The sequence below is a fragment of the Phalaenopsis equestris genome, unplaced genomic scaffold (assembly GCF_001263595.1).
Source record: "Phalaenopsis equestris unplaced genomic scaffold, ASM126359v1 Scaffold000552, whole genome shotgun sequence".
Taxonomy (NCBI): Eukaryota; Viridiplantae; Streptophyta; class Magnoliopsida; order Asparagales; family Orchidaceae; genus Phalaenopsis; species Phalaenopsis equestris.
In genome coordinates this window covers 2966157-2992117 of record NW_018164992.1, presented here as the reverse complement: position 1 = coordinate 2992117, position 25961 = coordinate 2966157, and the positions used below count along the sequence as shown (strand labels likewise).

Sequence of the window (25961 nt, the reverse complement as noted above, 5' to 3'; positions counted from 1 at the left end):
TCTTCTACAACTATGTTGCTCCACGTAAGTCCTAACTCACCTTAGGTTCCGAGGTTGTCGTCCGGTACGACGTAAAACCCTCCTATCTTTGTGGGTTATTTGCATAATCGGGTATTATACAAATGTAAGTCCCAAATAATAAAATTGACAAGATCTAACAATTGAATGACATCGTCTCCAAAACGCAGCCACACAGTAAGATAGTTTGGAAAGTCATTGAGGGTTCTCCTTATGATTTGTGACGTCCCCTACTTTTTTCTGCCTTTGGTCTCTTGAAAGAACTGTTCTCATTTGGCCCTTTCCCACTTGATATTCTGCGTTCTACCGTGAAAACCTTTCTACCGTGAAAACCTAAACCTTACCTAAACCTTGAATTCTTGAAAACTAGTACATTTGATCATTATCGAGAGTTTTCAAGTAACCTCAATCATTTGGGATGTAATTAACTATAGGGGTTTGCCTTTATAGAGAACTTGAAACCCAGATAAAATAAATTCTGTTTAATCTTTGTATTAAATGAGGGAACTTGTCGGCCACATATAAAAGGTTCGCAGATCAAATAAATGTCACAAATCTCTTAGTTTGCAAGATTGAATCCATCGTCGGGATATACACTTATTTTTCGAAAATGTGTAGTATTCACGGTATCATACACAATTATGCAATTCATTAGACGAATGATATCTATTTGGTCTCATTTTTCAAAAATTAAAACGCGCTACTTTCAAAACAAAAAATATATCTCTCATATTAAATTAAATTTAAAAATTATTTTCAAATTTCAAAAAATTGACTGACACACTTGTTTATTAGTTTTATATGAAAAATCTTGTATAAATTAAATTTTAATTTTATATGAATGATTTAGTAGTCATTTCAATTTTTTTGTTTTTTAATTAATATAACAATAACAAATCAAGTATAAACATAAAAAATTTTAAGCAAGTCAAGTATAATCATATATGTAAAAGCTCATCTCAAGCTTGGATTGAACTTGAACAACTTCAATCAAGTCAAGTCCAACCCATAGCATACTCGACTTGATTACATCCCTTAATTCCTTACTTTTTTCCCTTAAATTGAAGTTTATCTATGTATATTTGATCCAAGTTTTTTTATGTTTTTTTCTTGGGGTGCATCCTTGTATCTCCAGTTCCTAAAGAAGATTTAACATCACCCGTACCAAATTGTCATTTAAAAAAAAAAATTCATGCTACTTTGTCACATGTATCTTTCTGGTTCGACTGCCTGACACCTTAAAGCAAGTTGTTAGCAATTGCAACTGTCTTGTAGGTTGCTGAGGCACTATTGCGAAATCTTCTCTTGCTTGGATACCTAGGAGAGCGATGTCACGGCTTTAAAATCATTGGCAATACTTGCATCTGGTGAAATCCAGATAACTGTTCAGGAAATATCTTGCTGACGAAGCTGCATTCTCCATTTTATTCATTTATAGTGATAAATAAACATCATGCATTCTGTTTTATTAATGTTTGAAAGGCAGTTACTTCTGAGTAGTTTTCTGCTTCTCTTTGCTTGAGTTTTGTTTTGCAATGGAGAACAGCAAAAGAATCTTCCATGAGTGCAGTTTTCCTATGTAGATATTCATGATTATATCAAGAAATCACACGTAGGAAAACTTTTATAATGAGCCCTGCAATACTTTTTATGTGATTCATGTGGAGACCGCACAAATCATTAAAAGGAAAAAAAAAAGGAAGACAAAAGGGGTTTTATTTCATTAAGGTTAATGATATTGAGCAATAAAAGGCAGTCTTGGTTTATGAGCATATTTGTGTGCGACTGTTGGCCTGCCATGGATATGTTGGATTGACCATTGAATGCAGGAATTTGGAGATGGTTTGTTTAAATGGAAATTTTAGGCTAATAAAAATTATACGTGGCCACATATTGAGGTTTTTATTCTCAATTGGATGTAAATATCTAAACTATGCATTAGGCTTCCAGCTATATTATAAAGAAATAGTTTTGTTATGCAGTTTATAGTGCTAATCATTTGTGAAATAGTAATTTAACCACTGGTTTTTTTAATTTCTGATTGGTTGGCTTGTCCTGTGTAGAGTGGATTAGTTACAGTGAAATGATAATTTTTTCCATGCATTGTTAGAAAAAAATTATGTTATTGAATTATTAGATGTTAAGATTAGGGAAAAGCACGGAAAAACATTGCCTGGCGTAAGAGTGATTTTTTTAAGTGCAAGTTCTATAAACCCTCCTGTGAGAATTTTTAGTTTCACGACTCTTTTCTTCTCGTTTACTGGAATGCTCTAAAATTCAAGTAAAAATTTTGTTACTTTTAAGTATTGTTTCTAAGTGGATAATATGGGAAAAGTTATATGCCAAACTTATATTGCTTCTCGATTGGTTTTCTGAAATTTTGGTGACTTATTCCTGCCACTGGCAATAGCGTTAATTATTATGCTCGTGATTTTTTATGTGAAGGATAATTTACTGTAGTGTTCTTTGTTTCATGAATTTTGGCAGTGTTTTCACTTTGAAAGCTTTTTTTTTTATGTCCATATGTTACATGTGCAGATGATTTATCTTGATAGTTGCCTTTTGTTCATGATTGTTTTTTCCCTGTATAGCCTACAACTGTTAGCTCTGCAGCTGCTAATCCTTCTATCACAGCACCAGCGCCAGTGCAAACCCTACCTCCGTAAGAATCTTTACATGTTTATACGCCATGCTTTTGAATCTCTGCATTATCTGATTAAAACCTTATTCTCATATATTTTTTTTACCTCTTTCTCTTTCCTTATTCCTATTTGAAACAGGTTGCACGCAGCATCACTTACTTCTGCAGATGCACCAGCTTCTGCAGTTAATGCATCGTAAGTTACCAGAAATTCAAATAATTGATATGAAATTTTAACTTTACGCCCATTTTGCTCGCATAAGCTTCTCCAAATTTCATCTTATCGGGAACAAGAGCTAAATATGCAGAAATAACTGTTCATTAGTTTATGTAATCGAAAATATATAAAAAGAGTTTTAAATACATCAAGATTTGTTTACTGTTGTTGTGATGTAAAAACTGTTTCTCAGCACAATCTTTATTTGTTGCTTCCTTTTTTATGTTTCTTTTTTATTTATATTTTTGCAAACCAAGAAGTTTATCTATTCTAAAATTCTTTAACTTGCAAATCAATGTTTGCGTTTTTTTCTTTTTATTTTCTTACTTTTTTATGTTTTTGGTCTCTGTAATAATTTATATGTACCTTGTGTGTTTTAAATTTTAATAGAAATTCCGTAATTCGGCATTGAAAACTTTTTTAGATAACGAGGACAGATACAATTGTGTTTTTTTCCTCCCTTATTTTCCCTCCTTCCGCTTAGGGCTATAAAAAAAGCTCATCGTTTGTAAACAGCTCGTGTTTGGCTTGTTAAGAAATTCTTGTTCGATTCGTTTGTTAAACAAGTGAGTTGAACACAAACAATTTTTTTTAGCACGATTTATAAACGAGTTGAACACGAACAATAGTTTGTTCATTCATTTTCGGCTTGAAATAATTAAATAATTATATTTATTTATATTTGGCTTTATATTAATTTTTTATATATATTTTTTTAAATGCATATGATAGATTTGGTGGTATAAATGTAAAAAGTGAAGTTTAGGTGTTAACCCCCACAGTCCCATTTTTCTTTTGTTGTTTAGTCCCACATCTATGGGAGAGGTTTCCTTATAGCCTTAGAGGTGCGTGCTTAAAAATAGGAAATCCCTCTTTTGAGCGTTGTAGCCGAGCGGCCCTTGTGGGAGTTGTAGCTATTGAGCTCCAATTTGAGCGAGCACATGTTTAATTCGAACATTTGGCTTGAATCGAGCCAAACACGAACAATTTATTCACGAATCATTTCGAAGATGAGGGGTGTTGACTTCATTTTTGGTGAGGTCTCTTACTCTTCTTAAAAGCCTAGGGTCTAGACTTAGGACTTCTTATTTGACTCTCTTAGAGGACTAGTCTTGGACCTGCACCAACTAGAAATTCGAGCTACTTCTTGACTCCTTGCAGTTTCATATGGTCGGTTCTAAATCCTCGACGTTTGGTTGAGTCGATTAGAACCAGCGTGACAAAACTTAAGTCGAGTATCCAAAGGATCTAAAGTCTTAGGAAACCCTTTGTGTCTGCGCATACTCATGATACACTAATACCACAATTCACGCGTTTGATGCACAATTATCGAAATTCACATCATTTGCATTTGTAGAAGGCTTTGTGATTGATCAAACTCGAATCAACTACTGGAACGATCGATCACGAGCGATAATTTTAAAAAAAATACGAATTTGATGTGTTTTCGACCCAACCGTCGTTGAAGCCGTCGGGGTGAACCCGGATGATGAAACAGATTATACCGGTGCGTCCGAAACGTCGAATTTAGCTAGAGAGGACACCCATTTTGATATGGTTTCGCGCACGAGCGAAAGTGCGCGAATAAAAGAATTTTATATTTTAAATATATATAAGGATTGTTCGCCTAAATTCCTAACCTTCGCTTACTGTACTCCTCCCGCATTTTCACCCTTGTTGACAATTCTATCCTCACCCGACACCCTCTTCCCGAAAAAATTATTCCATACGGACAACGTATGCAAGTTTGCGTGCGGACTCCAATCACCTAATGCCACGTGGAATCTGGCCCCACTATCACAAAACTCTATTATTTTGCGTCTGACCTCGCCTGAGTCTTGCCCAAGCACAAAAAAAAAAGTGTACTTTTGTAATTTTCGCTTCCCACCAATTAGGAAAAGGTGTATTTTGTCTCCTTTAGCTTTAGGGATTTGGGATATTCTCATTTTGTTGCCTTTCTAGGGATCCATTCGTATTCGATGGATAGGGTTTGATGGAAGTATTTCTTGACAGAAAATGTTGTTGTAATCTCAAGATACTTGCGAGAAACATGACAATGAGTTGAAATCTCAAAATATTTTTGAGAATCATAACCTACCTACCGAATACCTTCTATCGCAGCTAAACTCAGCTCTTTCTCATGATTCTCAATAATATTTTGAGATTCTAGCTCATTGTCATGTTTCTCACAAGTATCTTGAGATTCCAACAACATTTTCTCGTCAAGAAATACTTCCATCAAACCCTATTTGCCAAATACGAATAGATCCCTAGAAAGGCAACGAAATGAGAATATCCCCAATCTCTAAACCTAAATGAGACAAAATACTCATTTTCCCAATTGATAGGAAGCGAAAATGACAAAAACACGCTTTTTTGGGTGCTAGGGCAGGACTCGAGCCGGGTCAGATACAAAATAATAGAGTTTTGCGAGAGTTGGGCCAGATTCCACTTGGCATTAGGTGATTGGAGTCCGCACGCAAGCTTCTATTTGTTGTCCGTATGGAATAATTTTTCCTTCACTAGACTCTCAACTGCTCTGCTCTTCTGGACCCGAAGCTTTTGCTGGGATAAAAAATCCCTCTTGCCCTCTTCTAAAGCACCGAGTGGAACGCCACTCACAAAAAAAGCCCCAGCCAACTTTATGCAGAAGCCAGTCCCTCCTCTCGCAGACGAAGCCCTTGCTCCCCTTCCCCTCTCGAGAGCTCTCAAGTTCGACCACCTCTTTCTCTCCTGAATCTTCTCCTTCGCCTCTCGAAACCACGAAAGGTTTTCTTAGGGTTTGTCGTTTGTGTTTGTTTTCTAATCTCTACTTTGATTTGCCCTCAACGAGTCAGCATTGGCTTGTTTTCTCGGTATTTTGGCTGGATCATCAGTTTTCTGTTTGATTCCTCGATATTTTGCTTCATTGCTTGGTTTGCTGCTTCTCTCTGGTGGCTGCTGAATTTTTTTTGGTCTACATAGCAGCTTGGCTGACCACTACATTCCGTGGTTTAGTAAAAATCAAAAGGGGTTTTTTGGGTTATTTTGTAGTAGGATTCTAGTAGCATTTGAACAAGCTTCTCTTTTTTTTTTTTATTTCTTTACATCAAATTCATTTTGATTTCTGCAAGAAAGATGCATTTGTGTCGTGCTAGCAAGCAGAATGTCGGCTATTGGGTGTGTTATATCACCCTACCCTATGCACGAGGTGGTGTTATACTTAGGCGTATAAAAAGAAAAAGAGAAACAAATATGAGATGTTAGCACCATTGAAACTTTTTTTTTATCGCTACAAAACAAGTTTTATGAAGTTTTTTTTGGTGTGTTCCAATCAGGCCTTTGGTTTTAAAATTCTTTTGTCGTGCTTCTTATGTGTTTTGGAAATGTCACTATTTAGGAACTTTGAGTTGATTTATGACTTGCTTCGTATTTTGGACTTCCAAGTTTTGGATTGATTTCAGTATATCATGCATTCATGGATCAGTTTTTGAATCATATTTCTTATTTGAATCCTGTATAATGGTGGCAGTTCCTTCATCTTGTAATACATTGGCATGTTTAATGTGAGGTTTGTTGCATGAGGCTGGGTGTTTCTCTTGACCGAGATACCCTTGCTGGCTTCACTTCCGGAGATAGATTTGGAGAGTATAGGATTACCTCCAGGGAGAGAGGAGCACAAAGATGCCGTAACACACAAAGATGCCGTAACCTTTCTATATTGATCATAACACAAATTTCCATTTGTTTACATATATACCACCAAAATTTTAAATGGTTGTTTTATGCTCTATGTTTGTGTCAATTTGAGAAGATTTAGAGGGAGCTAGCATTGATAGGTGTGCCACATTTTGTTGGTTATTCGAGAAGTCCCATTGGGTGAATATTTGAGGCTAGCCCTCTTACCGTTTTGACTTCCTTTTTAAACTCGTTTTGGAGGCGGGTTAGTCTTCCTTTTTCTCATTTGTTTCTTTTTGATTCACTTTCTTTGCTTCTTGGTTTGGTTTTAGGTGCTTATGTTCGAAATATAAGCGTGCACATATAGTTGCGGCTATATATGAACTATCAAGCAATGTCGTAACTTGCACGGTCTTTTTTGGGGTTTCAGACCTTGATGATAAAGACATTCGGTGGTATAACAAAATAATTTTCCATCCTACGACATTGGGACTCAATCCCGGGACTCGGTGAAACGTAAGATGACAATATTATTCATCGACACCAGATTAGCAGGACACTCTTGCCTTTTTAGGTTGTTGGTGGTTCTAGCCCAATGGTGCGATTGACTTGTAGACAATCATATTTTATAAAAAATAAGAACATATACGATAAGAACATATACGTTATTTACAAAAATATTTTGACTACAAAAATTGATACTACTTTTCTTATATGCATGTCAAAATATAAATTTTAAATAATATAATTCGATTGTCCACTTGTCAATTACCGGTACTGGGCTAAGGAGAACCCTCCTAAGTTGGTATTGTGGGAAACCCTTCTAGATGAATGTCGGGTTCTATACATACTAGTGACCGATATTTTCCTTTAGAGTCCCTCAAGAATACCTAAATCTGAGCCTAGCCCAACCCCAATGCTTATGATTTTCTTTCTCTCTTCGGATTTTTGGTCTATTTCATACGATTTTATCGGGATCTTTGTAGATCATTTGTGATTTCCTCCGAATTTTTCTCGTGTTTTCGAAGGTTTTCTTCGAGTTACCATGGGTCATTTGTCGCTCTTCTCGAGTTTTTCAAGTGATGTTCGATATTCATTTTTATTTATATATATTCATGCATACACATTTCTTAATTTTTTTCATTATGCTCGTTTACTTTTTACCTCTGACACAACCCTTGTTTGCGGGAGCGGTCGACCCGTGAGGTATACAAGTTTGTTTTATGTTTACAGTGTCTCACTTTCTTTACTGCACATTTTACTACATATATATACAGTTCATGCTTGCGCTACTATTGTTTTTTGTTTACTGCGTTTTGTAGCATATTTTCCTTTTATTAATCATGTTGCTTCTAGAGACTTGCAGGGGCTTTTTTAGGATAGAGGACAGTAGGACACCGGGTTTAGGAGATACCCTATAGCGAAGCACTGACCCAATAACCACATATTTATACACACCACAACCCCGAACCTATAATTGATATGTTAAGGAGCTTAGAGTAGTTTTTTTTCCAAAAAACGGAGCGTGGAAGCAAGCGGACAGAGAGCGGCGATCAAGACCACGACAACGAGGTGTAGGACGTCTCTTAAGAGTTAAGGTCCAATCCTAGGATAGTTGGGAAATCATCGGGGTTCCCCCCAGATTTGTGATATCTCCTACCTTTCACTCCATTGATTCCTAAAAATAACTGTTTCTATTTTGAACATTTCCCATTTGATTTCCTCACATTTAACCTTGGAAACTTAAACTTTAAAATCTTGAAGGCAAAACCACTAGTTTTAGTCAAGTCTTTTTAGGTGATTTCGATTGCTTAAGATATAATTAATTATATGGGTTTGCCCTTATAGGAAAATTAAGAACTCAGCTTAATATAAACTCTATTTAATCTCTCGTATTAAATAGGGAAACTTATCGACTTATGAAAAAATATTTCGCAGACCAAACGGGTGTTACAATTTTTTTAGTTTTGGTGGTTGAGTCTACCAAGTTATATGCATATCCTTCGGGATAGTGTACGGTCTCACTTTTTTAAACTAAAAGATAAAATTATAATCATTATATATATATATATATATAATTAAATTTAAATGATTTTCAAAATAAAACGGCTGACAAGGGGAACACGAACATTATTTTTTTTTTGAATGAGCCAAACACGGGTAAGTCATTGGCTCCGCTCAGTCTCTGCCCTTTTACACCCCCTACTTCCACCGGTCCTTTTTCAGACAGATTTGATTTATCTATTGAGAGCATGTGGAAACATGTGTATTGATGTGAGTGATTGCTATACATTTAGTTTTATTTATTGGGGAATTCTCATACATAGCACCCAATTCTTATGCATTTACCTATTTCACACCCAAACTTTCATTTTACAAGCCAGTCACCTAACTTATCTTTTTCACCACTCTCCAACAGTGAAATCCACATTTTAATATGTAGGTAGGGTGCTGATTTTGTAAAAGTGAGAGTTTGGGTGTGAGCTAGGTAAATGCATAAGAATCTGATATTTTTTATATTTCTTTTTTTCTTTTGTTTTTTTGTTTTTTTTTTGTTTTTTGCATTTTTTACTTTTACTAGCCTGTTTGTTTATGATAATTTGTTTTTGTTTGTTTATGATAATTTGTTTTTCATCAACGTTTTATTCCTACTATTTTTTTTTTCTTTTTGATTTGACACTATTGTGAGTAATCCTATTTCTAGCAGATTGCAAAATTCTTATTTTGCTGATGGCATGAATGATTCACCTCTATCAATATTTAGTACATTTTGCCTATTTATTTGAATTCTTTATAGTTTTTTTTTTCCCCTTTTTTTTTTTTTTTTTTTTTTTTTTTTTTTTTTTTTTGCGCAGCATCGCTGTGAGTGATTATTGCCAGTCAACGTTTTCAAGTCATTTCATTATTAATTCTATTATGTTTTTTTATCTGTATTTTTAATTTTGTTGACGTAGGACTGTTGTCAATGCATATGATCAAGCAGCATCAAACCTTGTAGCTGGCGATAGCCTCGAACAAACTATCCAACATATTCTAGATATTGGTGGAGGGACTTGGGACAGGAACACTGTTGTTAGGGCATTGCGAGCTGCATTTAATAATCCCGAGAGAGCTGTTGAATATTTATATTCTGTAAGATTTTCTCCTTAATTAGTATTTTTGTGTATTATAATTTAAAAAGGTTGATTTTTGTTAATTCTATAATATGATAAAGTAATCTATCAGGATGAAGATCGAATTTGTGATGCTTAAATTGGTGGGTGCTTGTGCTACAAATAATTTAACTCTATCATTTGTAGTTGTAAGTTTTTGGATATGCTAATGGGTCGGATTGCTCGGGATTTGTGTTAATTAGGGTGGATTTTGAGTTGTGTTTGAGAGAGATTAGCTTACAATAAAATTGAATATTTTTTATTGGCTTGAAGTGAAATTGATTTGATTTAAGCAGATCCAACTTGAAAAATTCAACTCCAAGCGGACAAGAAATCAATTTGGAGTAAACCAGACTATTTTTTATTCCTCTAGGTATTGGAATTTACATAATTTTATGTATAATATTGAATATACGTCACATATTATTTGTAAATTGTATATTAATTCCTACATTGAAATAAATAGGAATTATCTTATATTGTGCTATGTTATAACGCTATTCGCGCCTTTCTCCTCCTTCCGCTCCGTCCTTGAGATCTAGCTATAGTTGTTGCTCCGTCTTTGCAACACAACCGTAATCACTGCATGTTGGAAAGAAAACGATGGGCTTGCGACTAGGCATCGACGTGCTCGTGACTTACAGAAGAAGGCAACGACAGGTTTGGAGCCTTCATTGGCCCGCATTGTCGTGACCAAAACCTGCGATACAATCGCATTCAAAACTTACGGAGAAGGCCACAACGAGATCTTATTGGGGCGGGACATAAGGCTTACGATTCGACAATGATTCGGGTTACTTGAGAAATTGAAGGGATTCTTGCTTACTTTCTTCTCCGTCTCACTGAACTGCATAAAATAGACTTGATCAGATCAGAACAAGCGGGGAAGGCTGCGATGAAATCTGGCGTGCTTTAATTGTGATACTAGAAATCAGCGACTAGACTCGGAATCATGCAGGCCTAGTGACAGGAGATAATGACAATAAAGAAAATAGATGATTTGGATAAGAAATTATAGGAAGAGATGAACAAATCAGACCAGGGATGGAAGAAAGGTTCTCCGCCATAGATGATAGATTTCCTCTATGGAAAATCGAATGGAGGAACGATTCGAGAGCACAAGAGAAATTCGAGAGATGATAAAGAAGCTTATTAAAATGCAATCCAAAGACCCCGCTAGCAGTTTAATTTGCATAACCAAAGATTGACTGAAGAATCCGTGGCAAGATCGAAGGGAAAAGAGATCGAACATGAGGAACATGAGGAGGAAAACATCCATCATCACAAACCCCTTTCAGGGCTTCAATTAGAGGTGGATTAGAGATTTCTAATTGAGGCGGTTGGAACGAAAAATGGGGTATGGAGGAACACGAAGAAGGGAGAGAAGTAGGGAGGGGATATGACTACGATCAAATAAAGGACTTTTACCCTCGATGCATTGGGGGAAACAACGGAGGAAGAGGAAGTTGGGGTGGAGATGTTAGAGTTAAATAGTTGAAGATGTCAATCTTCGAGGAGGAAGACGCACATGAATATGTGTATCGGGCGGAGCAATACCTCACTGTGAATGGGTTAGATGGGGAGGAGAAACTCATGGTAACAAAATTGTGTTTGGAGGGGAAAGTCTTAGCCTAGTTTTTGTGGTGGAAGGCTAGATACCCAATTTATTCGTGGGATGCATTTAAGGATTGTTTGTTGGAACATTTCCGAGCTATTCGGGAATGAGATCTACACAAGCAATTTTATGCTTTGATTCAAGAGGGGACGGTCTCTATGGAGAGATATGAACTATTGTCGGGACGACTATGGGGGATTTCTAAAGCAGGATTGAAAGGGAATTTCATGAAGAGTTTAAAGCCCGACATACGGGTAGAACTTCAACTACTTAGACCGTGGGGTTTGAGGGAGATGATGGAGCTACCCAGATGGTGGAAGACAAGAAGCAGATGAAGAAAGCCAACAGGAGCAACACAGACTAAGCATCGTACTGAACTAATACAACCACGACGATGCCAAAAGTTTAGACAGTGATAATCCAAAGGGAAGTTGCACAGGATACGAATAATGAACCACAACTTGGAGCAACACTCAAACGTCTTACAGAGAGAGATTCAGGACAAGCGAGCCAAAGGGTTATGTTTTCAATATGATGAGAAGTTTATCCAAGTACACCGTTTCAAGGATCAAATATTACAAGTTCTCGTAGTGTGGGATCAGGAAGCAGAGAACGACGAAATAAAGACAGTTGTGGGGGAGGAGGAACACACTTATTTTTTCCCACCTTGAGGACAAGGTAGTTTTTGTTTGGGGGGGCGTATTGTTATGAGGGCGTCTAGCCTAAGGGCAAATTTGTTTTTGTACGTCTAAGTGCAAGTCTTTAATTGTTTTTATTGTTGGGTATAAATAGTCTTGTTATGTCTCGGGTGAGGTTTATGCATCAAATTGAGTTGCGAGCCTTATGTTTAGGTTTTGAGAGAGATTTTCTACCTCACAAATTATAGGAATCGGGAGAGATCACCTACCTCTCGAATCATAGGTGCATATCTTTATATTCTCATTGAGTTGTTTGAATTATTGAAATAAGTAATTTGTTTTGTCCTAATTTTTATAAAGATTCGTGTCAATTTTTGCCCTTTATCATGTTTTTGTATGAACTCTGAATTTCATACTTTCCCTTCTTCATCCAATCCTAATTAGTGAACAAAAACTATAGCAGAATTTTATTCTACTTTTTGTGCAATCTTCTACAACTGGTTTAAATTAAAGCTTTTGTATGATTAGTTAATTCACTCACATAAAGTTTGGTAAATTATTTCTGACAATTGTTGTCTCCTCCTACTTAAACATCAAATTTTTGTAATATTTGTAACTAAAATATTAGAATATTATGCAGATTTATGTATTAATTGCTTTGATTTACTTTCCCTTTCCCTTTATTTTTTTTATTATTTGTTTCCTTAATAGTAGATTCTTTAAAGGGTATTTATGCCCCTCCTTGCATCAATGATAATTACAAGAAGGGTTCTATTCTAGAGCCATGGCCCTACTTGCAGCCAGCTAGGTCTGATTCAAGACAACAGAACTTATGATTTGTCACAGTGCTTCAAATTTGTTGTAGGTTTTGATTTGGCAGAACTTCTGCTCCCTATCCAGGCTTCAGATTTGTCATTGTTTTTCACACTGCTACGGTAGGATGCCGCACTGATTCCTGCATGGCTTCAGGTTTCCACATTGTTTCAGGATCCCACATTGCTTCTAATTTTGTCGCTGATTCCCAGCACTGAGGATCTATTGAACCCATCTGGTTTAGAACCTTTGTTCCTGAACCTCTGTTTTAGGATCTACCATTTAGAACCTCTGTTCTGGTCAATTGAGGCACCCTTCAATCGACCAAATCCAACGGAAACCCTTATAGAGGCAATTTTTCTCCAAGCAGTCGAGCCTTTACGATGTCTTGACGACCTAACATCTCATTTGGCTCAATTGGAGTCACAACGAACTCCAACACTAAGCCGTCATGAAAAGATGTTCTTGATTCAACCGGAGGATTATTTCAAACATCTATTCCTCTGCAGATCGGAGGACGGCAAAACAACATGAACTTCTTGATTACAACCCATAAATTAATCTCCAGTAACTTTCTCCAATAGTCCCAATTTGTCATTGTTCATCAATGGACATGAAAAATTCGGTCATCTCACTAGTGTGATTTGTGAACCTCTAAGGACTGACCCAACATATGGAGCTTGGGAAGTAGAGAATTTCATGGTCATGTACAACCCATAAATTAATCTCCAGTAACTTTCTCCAATGGTCTCAATCTGTCATTGTTCATCAAAGGAAGTGAAAAATTCAGTCATCTCACTAGTGTGATTTGTGAAACTCTAAAGACTAGCCCAACATATGGAGCTTGGGAAGTAGAGAATTTCATGGTCATGTACAACCCATAAATTAATCTCCAGTAACTTTCTCCCTGGGAAGTAGAGAATTTTATGATCATGTACAACCCATAAATTAAATGGCAGTAACTTTCTCCAATGATCTTAAACTGTCATTATTCATCAAAGGGCGTGAAAAAATCGGTCAACTCACTAGTGTGATTCGTGAACCTCCAAAGACTGGCCCAACATATGGAACTTGGGAAGTAGAAAATTCCATGGTCATGTCGTGGCTGATCAAATCTATGGAGACTTACATTGGTCGATCATATATGTTCCTTCCGCTAGTGTCATCTAAACGACAGTCTGTGATACCTACTAAGATATAAGAAATTTCAGTCAATTCTATGAGGTATTTAAGATAATTCGTGAGGCAAAACAAGGATCGAGGACCACGATCTAGTACTACAATGATCTAGTTGCATTATGGGTAGAATGCGATCTGTATTATGACTACACTTGGGAATCTTTGACCGACGTATCTCCCTTCCAGAAAATTTTGAAAAGACTGCATGTTCTAATTTTTGGTAGGCATGAATAAAGATCTTGATGAAGTCCAAGGTTGTATCTTTGGTCGAGATGCACTTCTACTCACGTTGCTTTCATTGATATTCGTCGCGAAGAGAGCAGGAAAATTGTCATGCTTGGTGCGTCCACTTCTTCTGTCGAAGTATTCGCCTTGGTCTCTAATAGTGCTTAACCCCGAGTTGTTCACCCCACTTGTGATTACTGTCACAAGCCAAACGCACGTGATAAATGCCGCAAGCTCCACAGGAAAGCTGCATCCAAACCTTCAGCCAAATCTTCCGCTACCAAGGGGTCTCGCTACAACTTCTGAGTCTAATACAGTACAACCGTCCTCTAGCCAAAACAATTCAGAATCATCCAATTCTATTAAAAGCTAATTAGATCTCTTAACCAAGCAGTTTGGATCCAATCCGTTCTATTTTGGCCCATCAACCTCCCACGTTCATCAAGGTACCAATCCTATGAAAGTCACATCTTTTGCCCCTTCTACTCCATGGATCATTGATTCTTGTGTCATGGACCACATGACCGGAAGCTCAAGCCTTCTCGACATACTATCCTTGCTCAGGAAAAGATACTGTTAAAATTGCTGACGGGTCCTAAAGTTCCATTACTTGTAAAAGGTCTGTTGTATTAACAACAGATCTAACTCTGAAATCTTTGTTACATGTACCTCTGCTGAAGTTTAACATTTTATCTGTCAGTAAGTTGACAGATGACATTGTTTGTGTTGCTCTTTTTTTCTCTAATGTATATGTCTTTCAGGATCTCCATTCGGGGAGGATGATTGGAAATGCTAAGCGGGTACGCGGACTCTACTTCTTCCAAGAGAAAACCAAAGAGAATGAGGACACTCCATCCAGTAGTTACTGTTTATCTCAATTTAATGAATGTCTTATTATGTTGTTATACTGTCATTTGGGGCAACCTAGTTTTCAGTATCTAAAACAATTGTTTTCATTGATGTTTACTAATTCTAGTTTCAAATGTGAATCTTGTTAGTTAGCTAAATATTGTCTTGTTTCTTATCCCTCCACAATTATACACCATTCACTCCTTTCTTTTTTATTAACAGTAATTTATGGGCCCCTCTCACATTCATTGTTACAGCAGTAAATGGTGCTTTCTTACTTTGATTAATGACCACACTCGGATGACGTGAGTCTATATTTTAAAAGATAAATATGAAGCTGCTGTCACTTTAAAAAATTTGCACTCCATTTTGACACAATTCAAAACCACTTTTTATAGTATCGTGAATTTTTAACTCTATATTAGGAGAATTCTTGGTAAGTTAGGCATTCTTTTTTATAGTTAGAGTATCGACACTCTTCAGCAAAAATGAGATCGCAGAGGAAAAACCGACATCTCGACGTTACTCGCTCCATTATGTTTCACTCTAATATCCCAAATTTTTTTTGAAATGATGTCATTCTTACCGTCACTTATCTCATCAATAGAGTTTCCTAAAAAATTTGTCAACTTTCGTACCTCTTTAACCATCTTGAGATCGTGCTTCCTAGCAATTTGGTCTCTCCACTTTAGATTTCAATTTTTTTGGATGCACAATCTTTGTTCGGAACACAACCCCAGATCGGAGTGAACTTGATCCTAGGTCCATAAAATGTGCTTTCCTCAGATACTCTGCCACTCAAAAGAGGTATTAGTGTCTTGACTCTATCACAAATAAAGTCTATGTGAGTATTGATGTCTTCTTTTTTTAAAGTGTTTAATAATTTCTTAACTCGATCTCCAGTGAGGGAGAGTTAGAGTTCTTGGACACTATTCCTTACCCTACCTCTGTGAATGTTCCCCCCACGTCACGTCACCAACCATTGAGGAACCCTCTGTTCCTTTGGTTCCACCCACTTCTTCTACCATCAAAGAGTCCTCTATCCCTTTGGCCCCACCAGCACATCCTCCCACTCTTCGTGTCTACACTCGGCGCACTCGTTTTGATGCACCTACTCTGGAGCTCGCTAACCCCTTATTGGACACTAAATCTGCTCCGGACGACATCCTCAGCACTTCTACTCCAAATGAGAAAGTCAGTCCCTCCTTTAATAAAGTATGCAATCAGACATGCTCTCTCTATTCCTTGGCAAACTATCTCTCTCTTCGCAGATTATCGCCAACCTACAAAGCATTTGATACCGCCCGAACCAATCATCAGCTTTCATCTACTATTGAGGTTGCCTCAGCAAACCCAACATGGAAAGTTGTCGTCATGGAGGATATGAATACCGTTCAGCAAAGCCATACTTGGGACATTCTTAATCTTCCTCGGGGCAAGAAAGTAGTGGGATGCCGATGGATTTTTAGCATCAACTTTAAATTTGATGGATCCTTTGAACGTAACAAGGCACAGTTGGTCGTCAAAGGGCACTCACAGATCTACGAAGTTGACTATGAGGAGATATTTGCTCCAGTTGCTAAATTAACTTCATTCAGGTCCTCTTATCCCTTGTTGTAAATCTAGATTGATCTTTATTTCAGCTTGATGTGAAGAATGCATTCTTGAATGACGATCTTACAGGGAAGTATACATGTCTCTTCCTCCGGGCTTTGACTCTATTGCCTCTTAGGGGCAAATATTTAGATTGTGTAAATCTCTTTATGGATTGAAGCAATCACTACGGGCATGGTTCGTGAAATTCACAAAGGTGGTCATGGATTCTCTCAGGCTCAATTAGCCCACTCTCTTTTTTCTGCATTTTTCCAGCAGCTAGGTAGTCATCCTTATTGTCTATGTTGATGATATCATTCTCACAAGTAACGATCTACCAACATTGGAGTCTCTGAAAGACATTATTGTTGCTTCCTTTGAAATAAAGGACTTGGGATCTCTCTGATATTTCTCGTGCATGAAAGTTACTCGGTCATCTTATGGCATTTGACTGTCTCAGCGGGAATATTTGATTAACCATTTGATAGAGAATAATCATCTCCTGTGCAAACCAGTGTTTGTCCAAATGGATCTCAATGAAAAACATCTTGATGTTCCCAATGCAGCTCCTCTAAACAAGACTAACTACCAGTGCATGGTGGGGAAGTTCATTTATCTTTTGCCCATACATGCCCCGATACATGTCACGCAGTTGAGATAGTCTCTCAATTCATGCATGATTTTTATGAGCACCTTTTCCTAGTTGTTCACCGGATTCTCGGCTATTAAAAGACACTTCGGGCTCAAGTTTGTTTTTTTTCTCGTCACACTACGCGTTCTATTGCAGTTTACATAGGCGCAGATTGGGTCGGGTCTGTCCATGATTGGCGATCTACTTCACGGTATTGCTCATTTGTGGGGAAACTTTGTCACGTGGAAAAGCAAGAAGCAATCTGTTGTTGCTCAGAGCAGTGCGGAAGCCGAATTTCGGTTTTTGTCCCTAGGAATTTATGAAGCTCATTGATTACACATCATGCTCCGCGAACCATGTATGATAGTTTCCGCTTCTCTACAATTGTTCTATGATAACTAGGTTGCTATTAGCATTGCTCACAGGCTGGTCCAGCATTATTGCACCAAACATGTTGAGATTGAACATCTCTTCATTAAGGAAAAGCTCAAGCCTAGGGAAATTTGTGTTTCGTTTGTTCCATCTAATGGCTAGCTAACATATATTCTCACAAAGAACCTTTCTCGAGTATTATTCGATGATTTCAAATTCAAGTTGAACATAACCGACATCCATGCATCAATTTGAGGAAAAATATTAGAATGTTAGAATATTAATATGCAGATTTATGTATTAATTGTTTTGATTTACTTTTCTTTTTCCTTTTATTATGTTTATTATTCGTTTCCTTACTAGTAATCCTGGTATGGGTATTTATACCCCTCCTTGCATAGGAATTACAAAACGGTTCTATTATAACATTTGCATCCAAAATTTTATCATGTATTCAAGTCTTTTGTATCAGGTTCCTGAGCGAGCGGAGGCTCCACCTGTTGCACGGTCTCCCACTGGGGAGCAGGAAGCAGCCAACCGTCGTGTTCAGGCACCGCAGCCAGTACAGCCTTCGGTTCCATCAGCCGGTCCTAATTCAAATCCTTTGAACCTCTTTCCTCAGGTTTCTACTGATTTTTATTAGTCATTTTTGTATATGCTACTAGAAATTTTTTAAGCTCTGGTTTCATGAGTTTTAATGGTTCAGGGTCTGCCCAGCGTGGGATCAAATGTTGGTAGAAGTGGCCTTGATTTTATTCGAAATAGTCCTCAGGTACACTGAATATTATAGCAACAATAACTCTGAAAAAACTGTCAAATTTATATAACTTTTGGCTTTTCTTCGTAGTTTCGAGCGCTGCAGACAATGGTGCAAGCAAATCCTCAGATTCTCCAGGTCATATTTTTCAGTGGCACGCAAACTTTATGTTTCTGAGTGGTTTCTCAATTTTGGTATTAAATATTTTTTTCTTGCTGCTCACAGCCAATGCTTCAGGAACTTGGCAGGCAAAATCCACAGGTTATGAGGCTCATTCAGGATCATCAATCTGAATTTATAAACTTACTTAGTGGATCATCTGAGGGAGGAGAGAACAATCTATCAGGCCAGTCAGCTGAAGCAGAGCCTCAAACAGTAACTGTTACTCCGTCGGAGCGTGAAGCAATTCTTCGGGTATGTTTTTCTTGAATTTAGTTTTTTTATGGGCGGCTGTTACTGAATTATATTTCTAGAAGTATTTTAGAACTATCTCAATGAAGAATTTAGTTTATGCAATGTTTGATCATTTTGGCATATCAGTAAACTGCTTCATAAATGATCTTTATCCATCCTTTTTCATTAATTGAATACACAGTAAATATCACGAGCAATCCATACGTTTAAATTCCTGGACATTCAAAAGTCTACAAATTGAAATCATAAGTTTATCATGCAATCACATCCATCCATCTAAAACAATTTAAATGAGGCAAATTGAAATTGCATTTAACTGATGACCAAACAATATTAAAAGTTCTTAAAATCATGTAAGCCATTTGTTTTAGGTATGGATGATGGTTAAGAGAGAGTTAACCAACTACATTAAACCCCGGCTAAGATGAGGGCAACGGAGGGGATTGATGTATATAGCCTTACTATTGCACTGACATTTTTTTTTTTCCATGATTCAAGTTTGTGATCTTTGGGACAGGCGCATGCAACACACACACACACTCTCTCTCTCCGCTGACTTGGTTGACCTTTTCTCCACGCAGATTTATTTTTTGTTTTCCAATTTTTAAGCATCCAAGTATCAAATCAAACCTATTAATGTTAGTAAACACCCATGAATCATAACAGTTTATCACAAATTCTTCATTTCTAGCAATCATTCAGCTGTGTATCAATAGAATAGATATATGCTTTCAATACATCAATAGTCATTTCAAAAAATGAAAAAATAAAAAAATAAGGCAAAGTGTATTTTATCGCGAGGGTATTATAAATCTATCATTATTTGACCGTGCTCCACCTTTATTTTTACATTTAGTAAAAAAAAAATGATAAAACTAGATCTCCGCATTAGTTGTCTTATCATAACGTGCAATTTTGTTGAGAAAAGTACTATTTTGGTGTATATAAGAATTAAGGCTAATCTAAACAACACATACATACGATACACTGATATTACAAAATTTAATTGAATTCCTTCTAATGTTTGCGATATTCTGTAAGCATTAAATTTTGTGTGGCAGCTGGAAGCGCTGGGCTTTGACAGGAACCTCGTCCTAGAAGTTTACTTGGCCTGCGATAAGAACGAGGAGCAGGCCGCAAATTACCTTCTGGACCACATGAATGATGATGATGACCTCGATCACTGATTAAAATTAGTCCCCCGTCCTCCGTTGTTTGCCTTCTGTTGTTTCCCTCTTTTTGAGTATTGTGTGCAAATAAGTCCATCTCTTTTTCTGCAATTCAAGGAAGTGGTAGTGTTTTTTAGACCTTTATACATTATGCAAGTAGCTTATAGCACAACTGTGTATACATTTTTTTGGGGAAAAAAATTAGATCAGAATATCTGATTAAAATTTAGTTAAAAATTAGTCTGAAAGGTGTTTGTTTTGCATTGAAATGAATTTATCGTGGATGGACTATTATTATTTTTTTTTAGTATTCATCTCAATATAAATCAAAGCTTTTGACTTGTTTTTTAAACTAATTTTGTTCAGATGTGCTGGCTAATTTTTTCCCCCCCCCCAATTATTCACTTTTTTACATTTCTTTACTATATCAAGCCAGTCTTTCTTCCGTAAAATTTACTTTGCTTAACTTTTTTATATTTGGGCGCTGATGCTTCTACAAAAATATGCGTAATGCAAGGCAAATCTTACTTCGATGCTGTTAGGTGGGAAGGTGTTTTTTGTTGTACTTTGTGAAGTAATTCTCACTATGTAAACACGTAAAAGTTTGTAGATACCAAAAAACTTTTTAAGGAGAGCATTTCTAATGTTTTTGATAAATGTGAAATTTAAATTTATGTAGCTTTTTTTTTATTATTATTTTTGAAGAATGGATGAATTTATATAGTTGGAACGAGGTTCTTGTTGATGAAGCCTTTTGTTGGTAAAGTTTTTTTTTTTTTTTTAGTTTAAATGCAGTTTAGTATGTGTTATCTTTTGATTAGGTGTAATTTAAAATTAATATTAATTTAATTTTTTTTTAAAAAAAAATCTCAAATATAGTAATTTCTTAAAATGTTTTTTTGGCAGTGTCCGGTTGAGTTTTATGCACGTTAAGAAAATCAATCATTTTATATGCACAAAAGAAAGCGAGCAAATTGAATATGAGATTGTCGAAGCTTTGTATGTTTATTTTTTTATGCACGTTTTTAGATGCACAAATGAAAGCAGGTAAATTGAATAATTGAGATTGTCGAGGTTGTGCGCGCGCTTTATGCACGTTAAGAAAATCAATCATTTTAGATGCATAAATGAAAGAAGAGATTGAATATTTGTGATTGTCATAGCTTTGTACATAAATTTTTGCATTGTTTAGCACAAGAATAAAATATTATATTGATATTAATCTTGAAATGAATTTTTTGTATCGTATTGTATTGTATGGACATTGTTCGAGTGCTTTGATTTTGACTGTTTTATTAATCATATGACACCAGTACGGATCTATTCAAGTACATAACTTATTTTAGTTATAGCTTTCTTGCAGTTTCTCTAAAAATTATTATGAAAAAGAATCTTTTTATTATAAAAAATGCTTTTCTACACAAACTTATTTTTTTTTTCCAAAATTTAATTTATTAATATTTTATAATAAATATAATGATAAGTGTATCATATATTATAAATTATTCAAATAAAATATGATTAAATTATATATTTAATAATAATATATCATAATTTTATATTAATATGATTGTAAATTTTGTATAATTCGCTTATATTTATGTATTTCAATGAAATGGCATTTTAACATTTATTTATACTACTTGATAGCAATAAAATTTATTATTAACTTATATATAGTAAAAAAAATTAGTTGCATGCTATAAATTTATTAAAAAATTTAAATACTCATTCTAATTCTCAACTTATTTATTGAATAATCGAATTAACTGTTCAATTAATATAAACTAGAAGTTGATTCAAGTATGATTATAACAAAAAAAGAGCAAGTCTTATTTGAAGATATATGTGAAAGGTCCAACTAAACTCAAGCTGAACAAGAGCATCATATAATATGTATGACCGAGCAAAGTTCAATCCACCACATAACCAGCTTAACTCAACTAGATTACAACCCTAGCTTCATACGCTAGAAAGAAAACTGTTAAAAGAAAATCAAAACCTCCCAATAATAATAAAAAAAAAAATAGAAAATTGAAGCCAAAACATATTGAAATAATATAACAATTATCAAAGATGTCTAATCCTGAGTTGCTCTTGAGTCACACCTCAAGGATTAGAGCGTAATCACCTCGCTTAAGAGGGGAGAGAAAGAAAAATAGAAATAAGTGCACAATAATGAACATTAATAAGCCTTATCGATTAGCATTTTCTTATAAAATAATTCTCTTATTTATATAAAAAGATAAACTAATACATTAAATTAAAAAAAATTAAAAAGAAAGGCCAACCTGCAAAATTTCAAGCAGCTTTTGCTTCTTTTTCCTTTTTCACATCTTTAATAAACTTCTGCCAGTTCTCCGGACTGTCAACTATTTCTCCAGTCTTGATGAGGTACCGCACTTTGCTTCCATCCTCTAAAACCTTGTGCCCCACTCTGCTCGCCACTTTTTCCTCTTTTGAATACAACATAACATTCGAGCTATGAATGGGAGCCTCAATCTACAAAACATAAATCAATTAAATCAATCTGTCATATTCATTAGAAACATATGCAAAAAATACACTTCATATTTAAACATATTTCTTTGCAAAAAGCACCCACACGCACCTTCACAATACTCCCAGGCTCACCCTGCTCTTTGCTCTTCATGTGCTTTGTCTGAATGTTGATGTCTTTTACGACAATCTTGCTGTTATGGCGAAATATTCGAGTAATTTCTCCTATTTTACCTTTGTCATCTCCTGCAATGATTTTTACAGTGTCCCCCACTTTAACGTGCATTTTATGCAGTACTGGAAGACTGTTGGGTTTGCACTCCTTTCTCTCCCATCTCTTAAGCTGCATTACGGGAAGAAAAAATATAGATAGATGAGATAGCTAAAGAATATGGGATTAGGTTGAGATGATTAAAATGGAGAGACTTTGTTGTTTTAATCCCTACTCAATGATAGCACACCATAATTATGTGGTCTTAAATGTAAAAGAGAAATTTAAATAGATTTTAGGGATAATTCCATACATAACACTTGAAATATTGTTATTTATAAAAGTAGAACCTAGGTGCTTTTTGAACTACTAAATTGATGCATTTTCAAACTATTTGAAATATGATAAAAATGAAAAATATGGGTTAGGTTTTTGTCATGAATTTTGATATTTGGGTGAGAATTTGAATAATGGATGAAAGATGGTGGTGGTATTGTAAATAGCAATGTTTGGAGTGCTATTTATGCAATTGCTCAATGGCTTAGGCATGCAAAAAAGTGGAAGAAGAAATAGAAAATTATAGGGGATTTACACACATAATACTTAAAACTTGTATATTTACAAAATCAACACACATGCTAACTATCCAATCTGAGTTTTTGAGTGTTCTACAATCTAACCCTTGCAAATTTGAAAAAAGAATGAAAATAAGAATGTGTAATCATAATTGGGCCCAAATATTTGAAGTAAGGCTAATAATGAAAATAACAAGGGGAAAAATACAAAAGCATGAAATTAGATAGTTTGCTAACCTTCATAACTATTGGGCATGATCTGTCAGCAAATTTAACCTGCCAAAACAGGAAAGATAGTAATTTTAGCAGTTCTTTCATGGTAAAAGGCAAAAAAAGCTTAACTATAAACTTCATTTACCAAAGAAAAAAAAAAAGAAAAGACCAGTAATTACAACTTTCAACCCAATTTAAAAATCAAAGGGACAATTAATACATACCATCCAATTTTTATGTTTTTACATATCTAACACTTAATATTTTTTGTTTATTAACATTTATACCATCTTAACTTTCACATCACATCAAAAATATCACAATTTTAACTTTTAAAAACTGAAATACACCTTGCATGCATAGGTTAAGTAATATGATGTAAAAATTGAAGTTAAGGTAAGCGAGTGGCATGTATGTAAATCTTCCAAAATCAAAGTGAGACTAGTCTGAAAAGTATTGCAGATTAAAAAAGAATTCAAAGGCAAACTACCATTTTTTTAGATGAATTATAAACAGGATCTAATCGTCACATAAATGGCACCAAAACTTCTATGGATGATTACTTCCTCGGCTAAAAACCACAAGGTCTGAATTGTTATTAAGTAGAGGAACTAAAGTGAAAAGTGTATATTAACAAAATCCAAAGGGCTTCCTTAAACAATTTTAAACGATTTTTAATTTCTTAGAGCTTACGTCTGATGAAGTCTAATAAAACTTGTTCCAGAATTTTATATTCATTAAACGCCCAATAAATGGGTGAAAAAGGGAACAATCCATTCTATGAATCGCCTAAAAGAATCACTAAAGCCAAATGCTCAATATTTCCCAATGCCAGTTGCTAATTCTACAGAAGAGTACAAAGTGTTAGAATCCTATATAAAACTCTACTTAAAACCCTTCAACTTTTCTGTTTTTCTTTGCCCTAACAAACCAATAAACCTAAGATTTGATTCTGCAAAGCTTCCGCAGACGTTCATAGCCACTCCACCGACCGATAAACGTACGAATTAGGCTTTCTTGCGCCAACTATTATTTAAGAGTATGTGGAGGAAGGGCGATGAAGACAAGTGCAAAATAAGAATACAATTGCCGAGAGATTAGGGTTCTTACCGGTAGAGAGAGATGGGGGAGAAAGCTCTCTCCGAAGAAGGAAGTGGGAGCAAGAGAGAGGGAAGCCATGGAGCCCTGGAGCCCTGCAATCGCTGCCATCACCGCTCGCTGTTCGTCAGCTCGAGCTCACACCTCGAGTAGCTCCTCTTGAGTTTCCTGTGGATAGACCGGCTGTTAACAGTCGGCTAGGTGTTCTATTTATATATTCACCCCTCAAATATTTTTTATGTATTTACATATTCACCCCTCAAATATTCTTGCTTAAAATATATATATATATATATATATATATATATATATATAATAATAATAATAATATTTCTCACATGATGTTAAAAATTTGTGTGATTGCATCTAAATATGAATGTTTAGATGTTAGAGATGTAGATACAAAAGAGTTGTGTATGTAAATGTTCCTTTTCATTTTGACAAATTTGCATAAATAGCACCTAATTTTTATATATTTACATCTCTAAATTTTAAATTTTAATATTTAATGGCCAAGAAAACATTTTAAATTATAAGGCATAATAATTATGATGAGGCACATGAAACAAATTTGGAGTCATCAAAACATAGCAACTATACATTGTCATTTCATGTTGAAAATTTCATCTTCCTAATAGCAATATGACAAGTGGTCTTAAGAATCTCAAAAAATCTAAAATTTTATGTTATATTATGATGGTCGTAAAATTCAAATCATAATAAGTGGAGAGAATGAAGAATAGGCGTGTTAAAAATTGACCCGACATGTCAGCTCAACTTGACCAACACAAACAGACCTGTCAACCTTAAATTGACCCGCCGACTCGGATTAGACCTGATATTGACTCAAGATTAACCCGAATTTAACTTGAATAGTTGTTATTCCTTATGTTAAATGGGTTAGATGGGTTGGGTTCAGGTTAGCGGGTTGAAGGAGGGTCATTTTCGGGTTGGATTTTTTTGACCCGTTTAGTGTTCGAGTTGCGTTTAGGTCAAACAATTTTTTGGTGTGATCAATTTTGAGTCGAACTCAAACCCGATTTGATACTCCTAATAAAGAATAGAAATACAAGTCACCTTAAAATGCTGATTGAAAGTTTAACCGGTCAAGTAAGAGGTTCGTTCAAAACCTTATATATTTGGTATGTGTGAATTTGAGATTAAATTCCCTCAAACCTCGCCAAAAATAAATAAATAAATAAATAAATAAATAAAAGAATAGAAAAAACACATGGTCCATTTTGCACTGATCCATTCTGTTGGTTCATGGGATTCAGATTAAAGTTCTTAATACTATTCAAATTGTATATATATATATATATATATATATATTAAAATACAAATGTGTATAATTTATATTAAAAAAATAATTAAGTCATTAAAATGGAAAAAAAAAATAAGTGGAAAAATACGATAATAAGGTTC

At 35.3% G+C, this 25961-nt stretch overlaps 2 protein-coding genes across 3 annotated transcripts in view; one reads left to right on the top strand and one right to left on the bottom strand.

Annotated features, from left to right (window-relative positions):
* Nucleotides 1–20330, top strand: part of LOC110029146 (ubiquitin receptor RAD23d-like) — a 33687-nt gene extending 13357 nt beyond the window's left edge. Inside the window, exons 6-14 of one of the 2 annotated variants that reach the window (XM_020731304.1) lie at nt 2610–2680; nt 2799–2855; nt 9488–9665; nt 12013–12015; nt 18073–18222; nt 18307–18372; nt 18448–18495; nt 18595–18771; nt 19833–20330. In XM_020731304.1, the coding sequence (XP_020586963.1) occupies nt 2610–2680; nt 2799–2855; nt 9488–9665; nt 12013–12015; nt 18073–18222; nt 18307–18372; nt 18448–18495; nt 18595–18771; nt 19833–19958 (876 nt within the window). In that variant the 3' untranslated portion in view covers nt 19959–20330. Of the gene's footprint in view, nt 1–2609; nt 2681–2798; nt 2856–9487; nt 9666–12012; nt 12016–18072; nt 18223–18306; nt 18373–18447; nt 18496–18582; nt 18772–19832 lie in introns of both variants that reach the window. The other variant, XM_020731303.1, reaches the window with a different exon arrangement.
* A 1668-nt stretch (nt 20331–21998) lies between these two features.
* On the bottom strand, nt 21999–24711 carry LOC110029220 (50S ribosomal protein L24, chloroplastic). Its single transcript, XM_020731402.1, has 5 exons — nt 24549–24711; nt 23463–23501; nt 22552–22782; nt 22232–22442; nt 21999–22075 (listed from the first exon to the last, which is right to left on the bottom strand). The coding sequence occupies exons 1-4, from the start codon at nt 24645–24647 to the stop codon at nt 22242–22244; spliced, it is 570 nt and encodes a 189-aa protein (XP_020587061.1). The 5' UTR covers nt 24648–24711; the 3' UTR covers nt 21999–22075; nt 22232–22241.
* Between the last annotated feature and the right edge of the window lie 1250 nt (nt 24712–25961).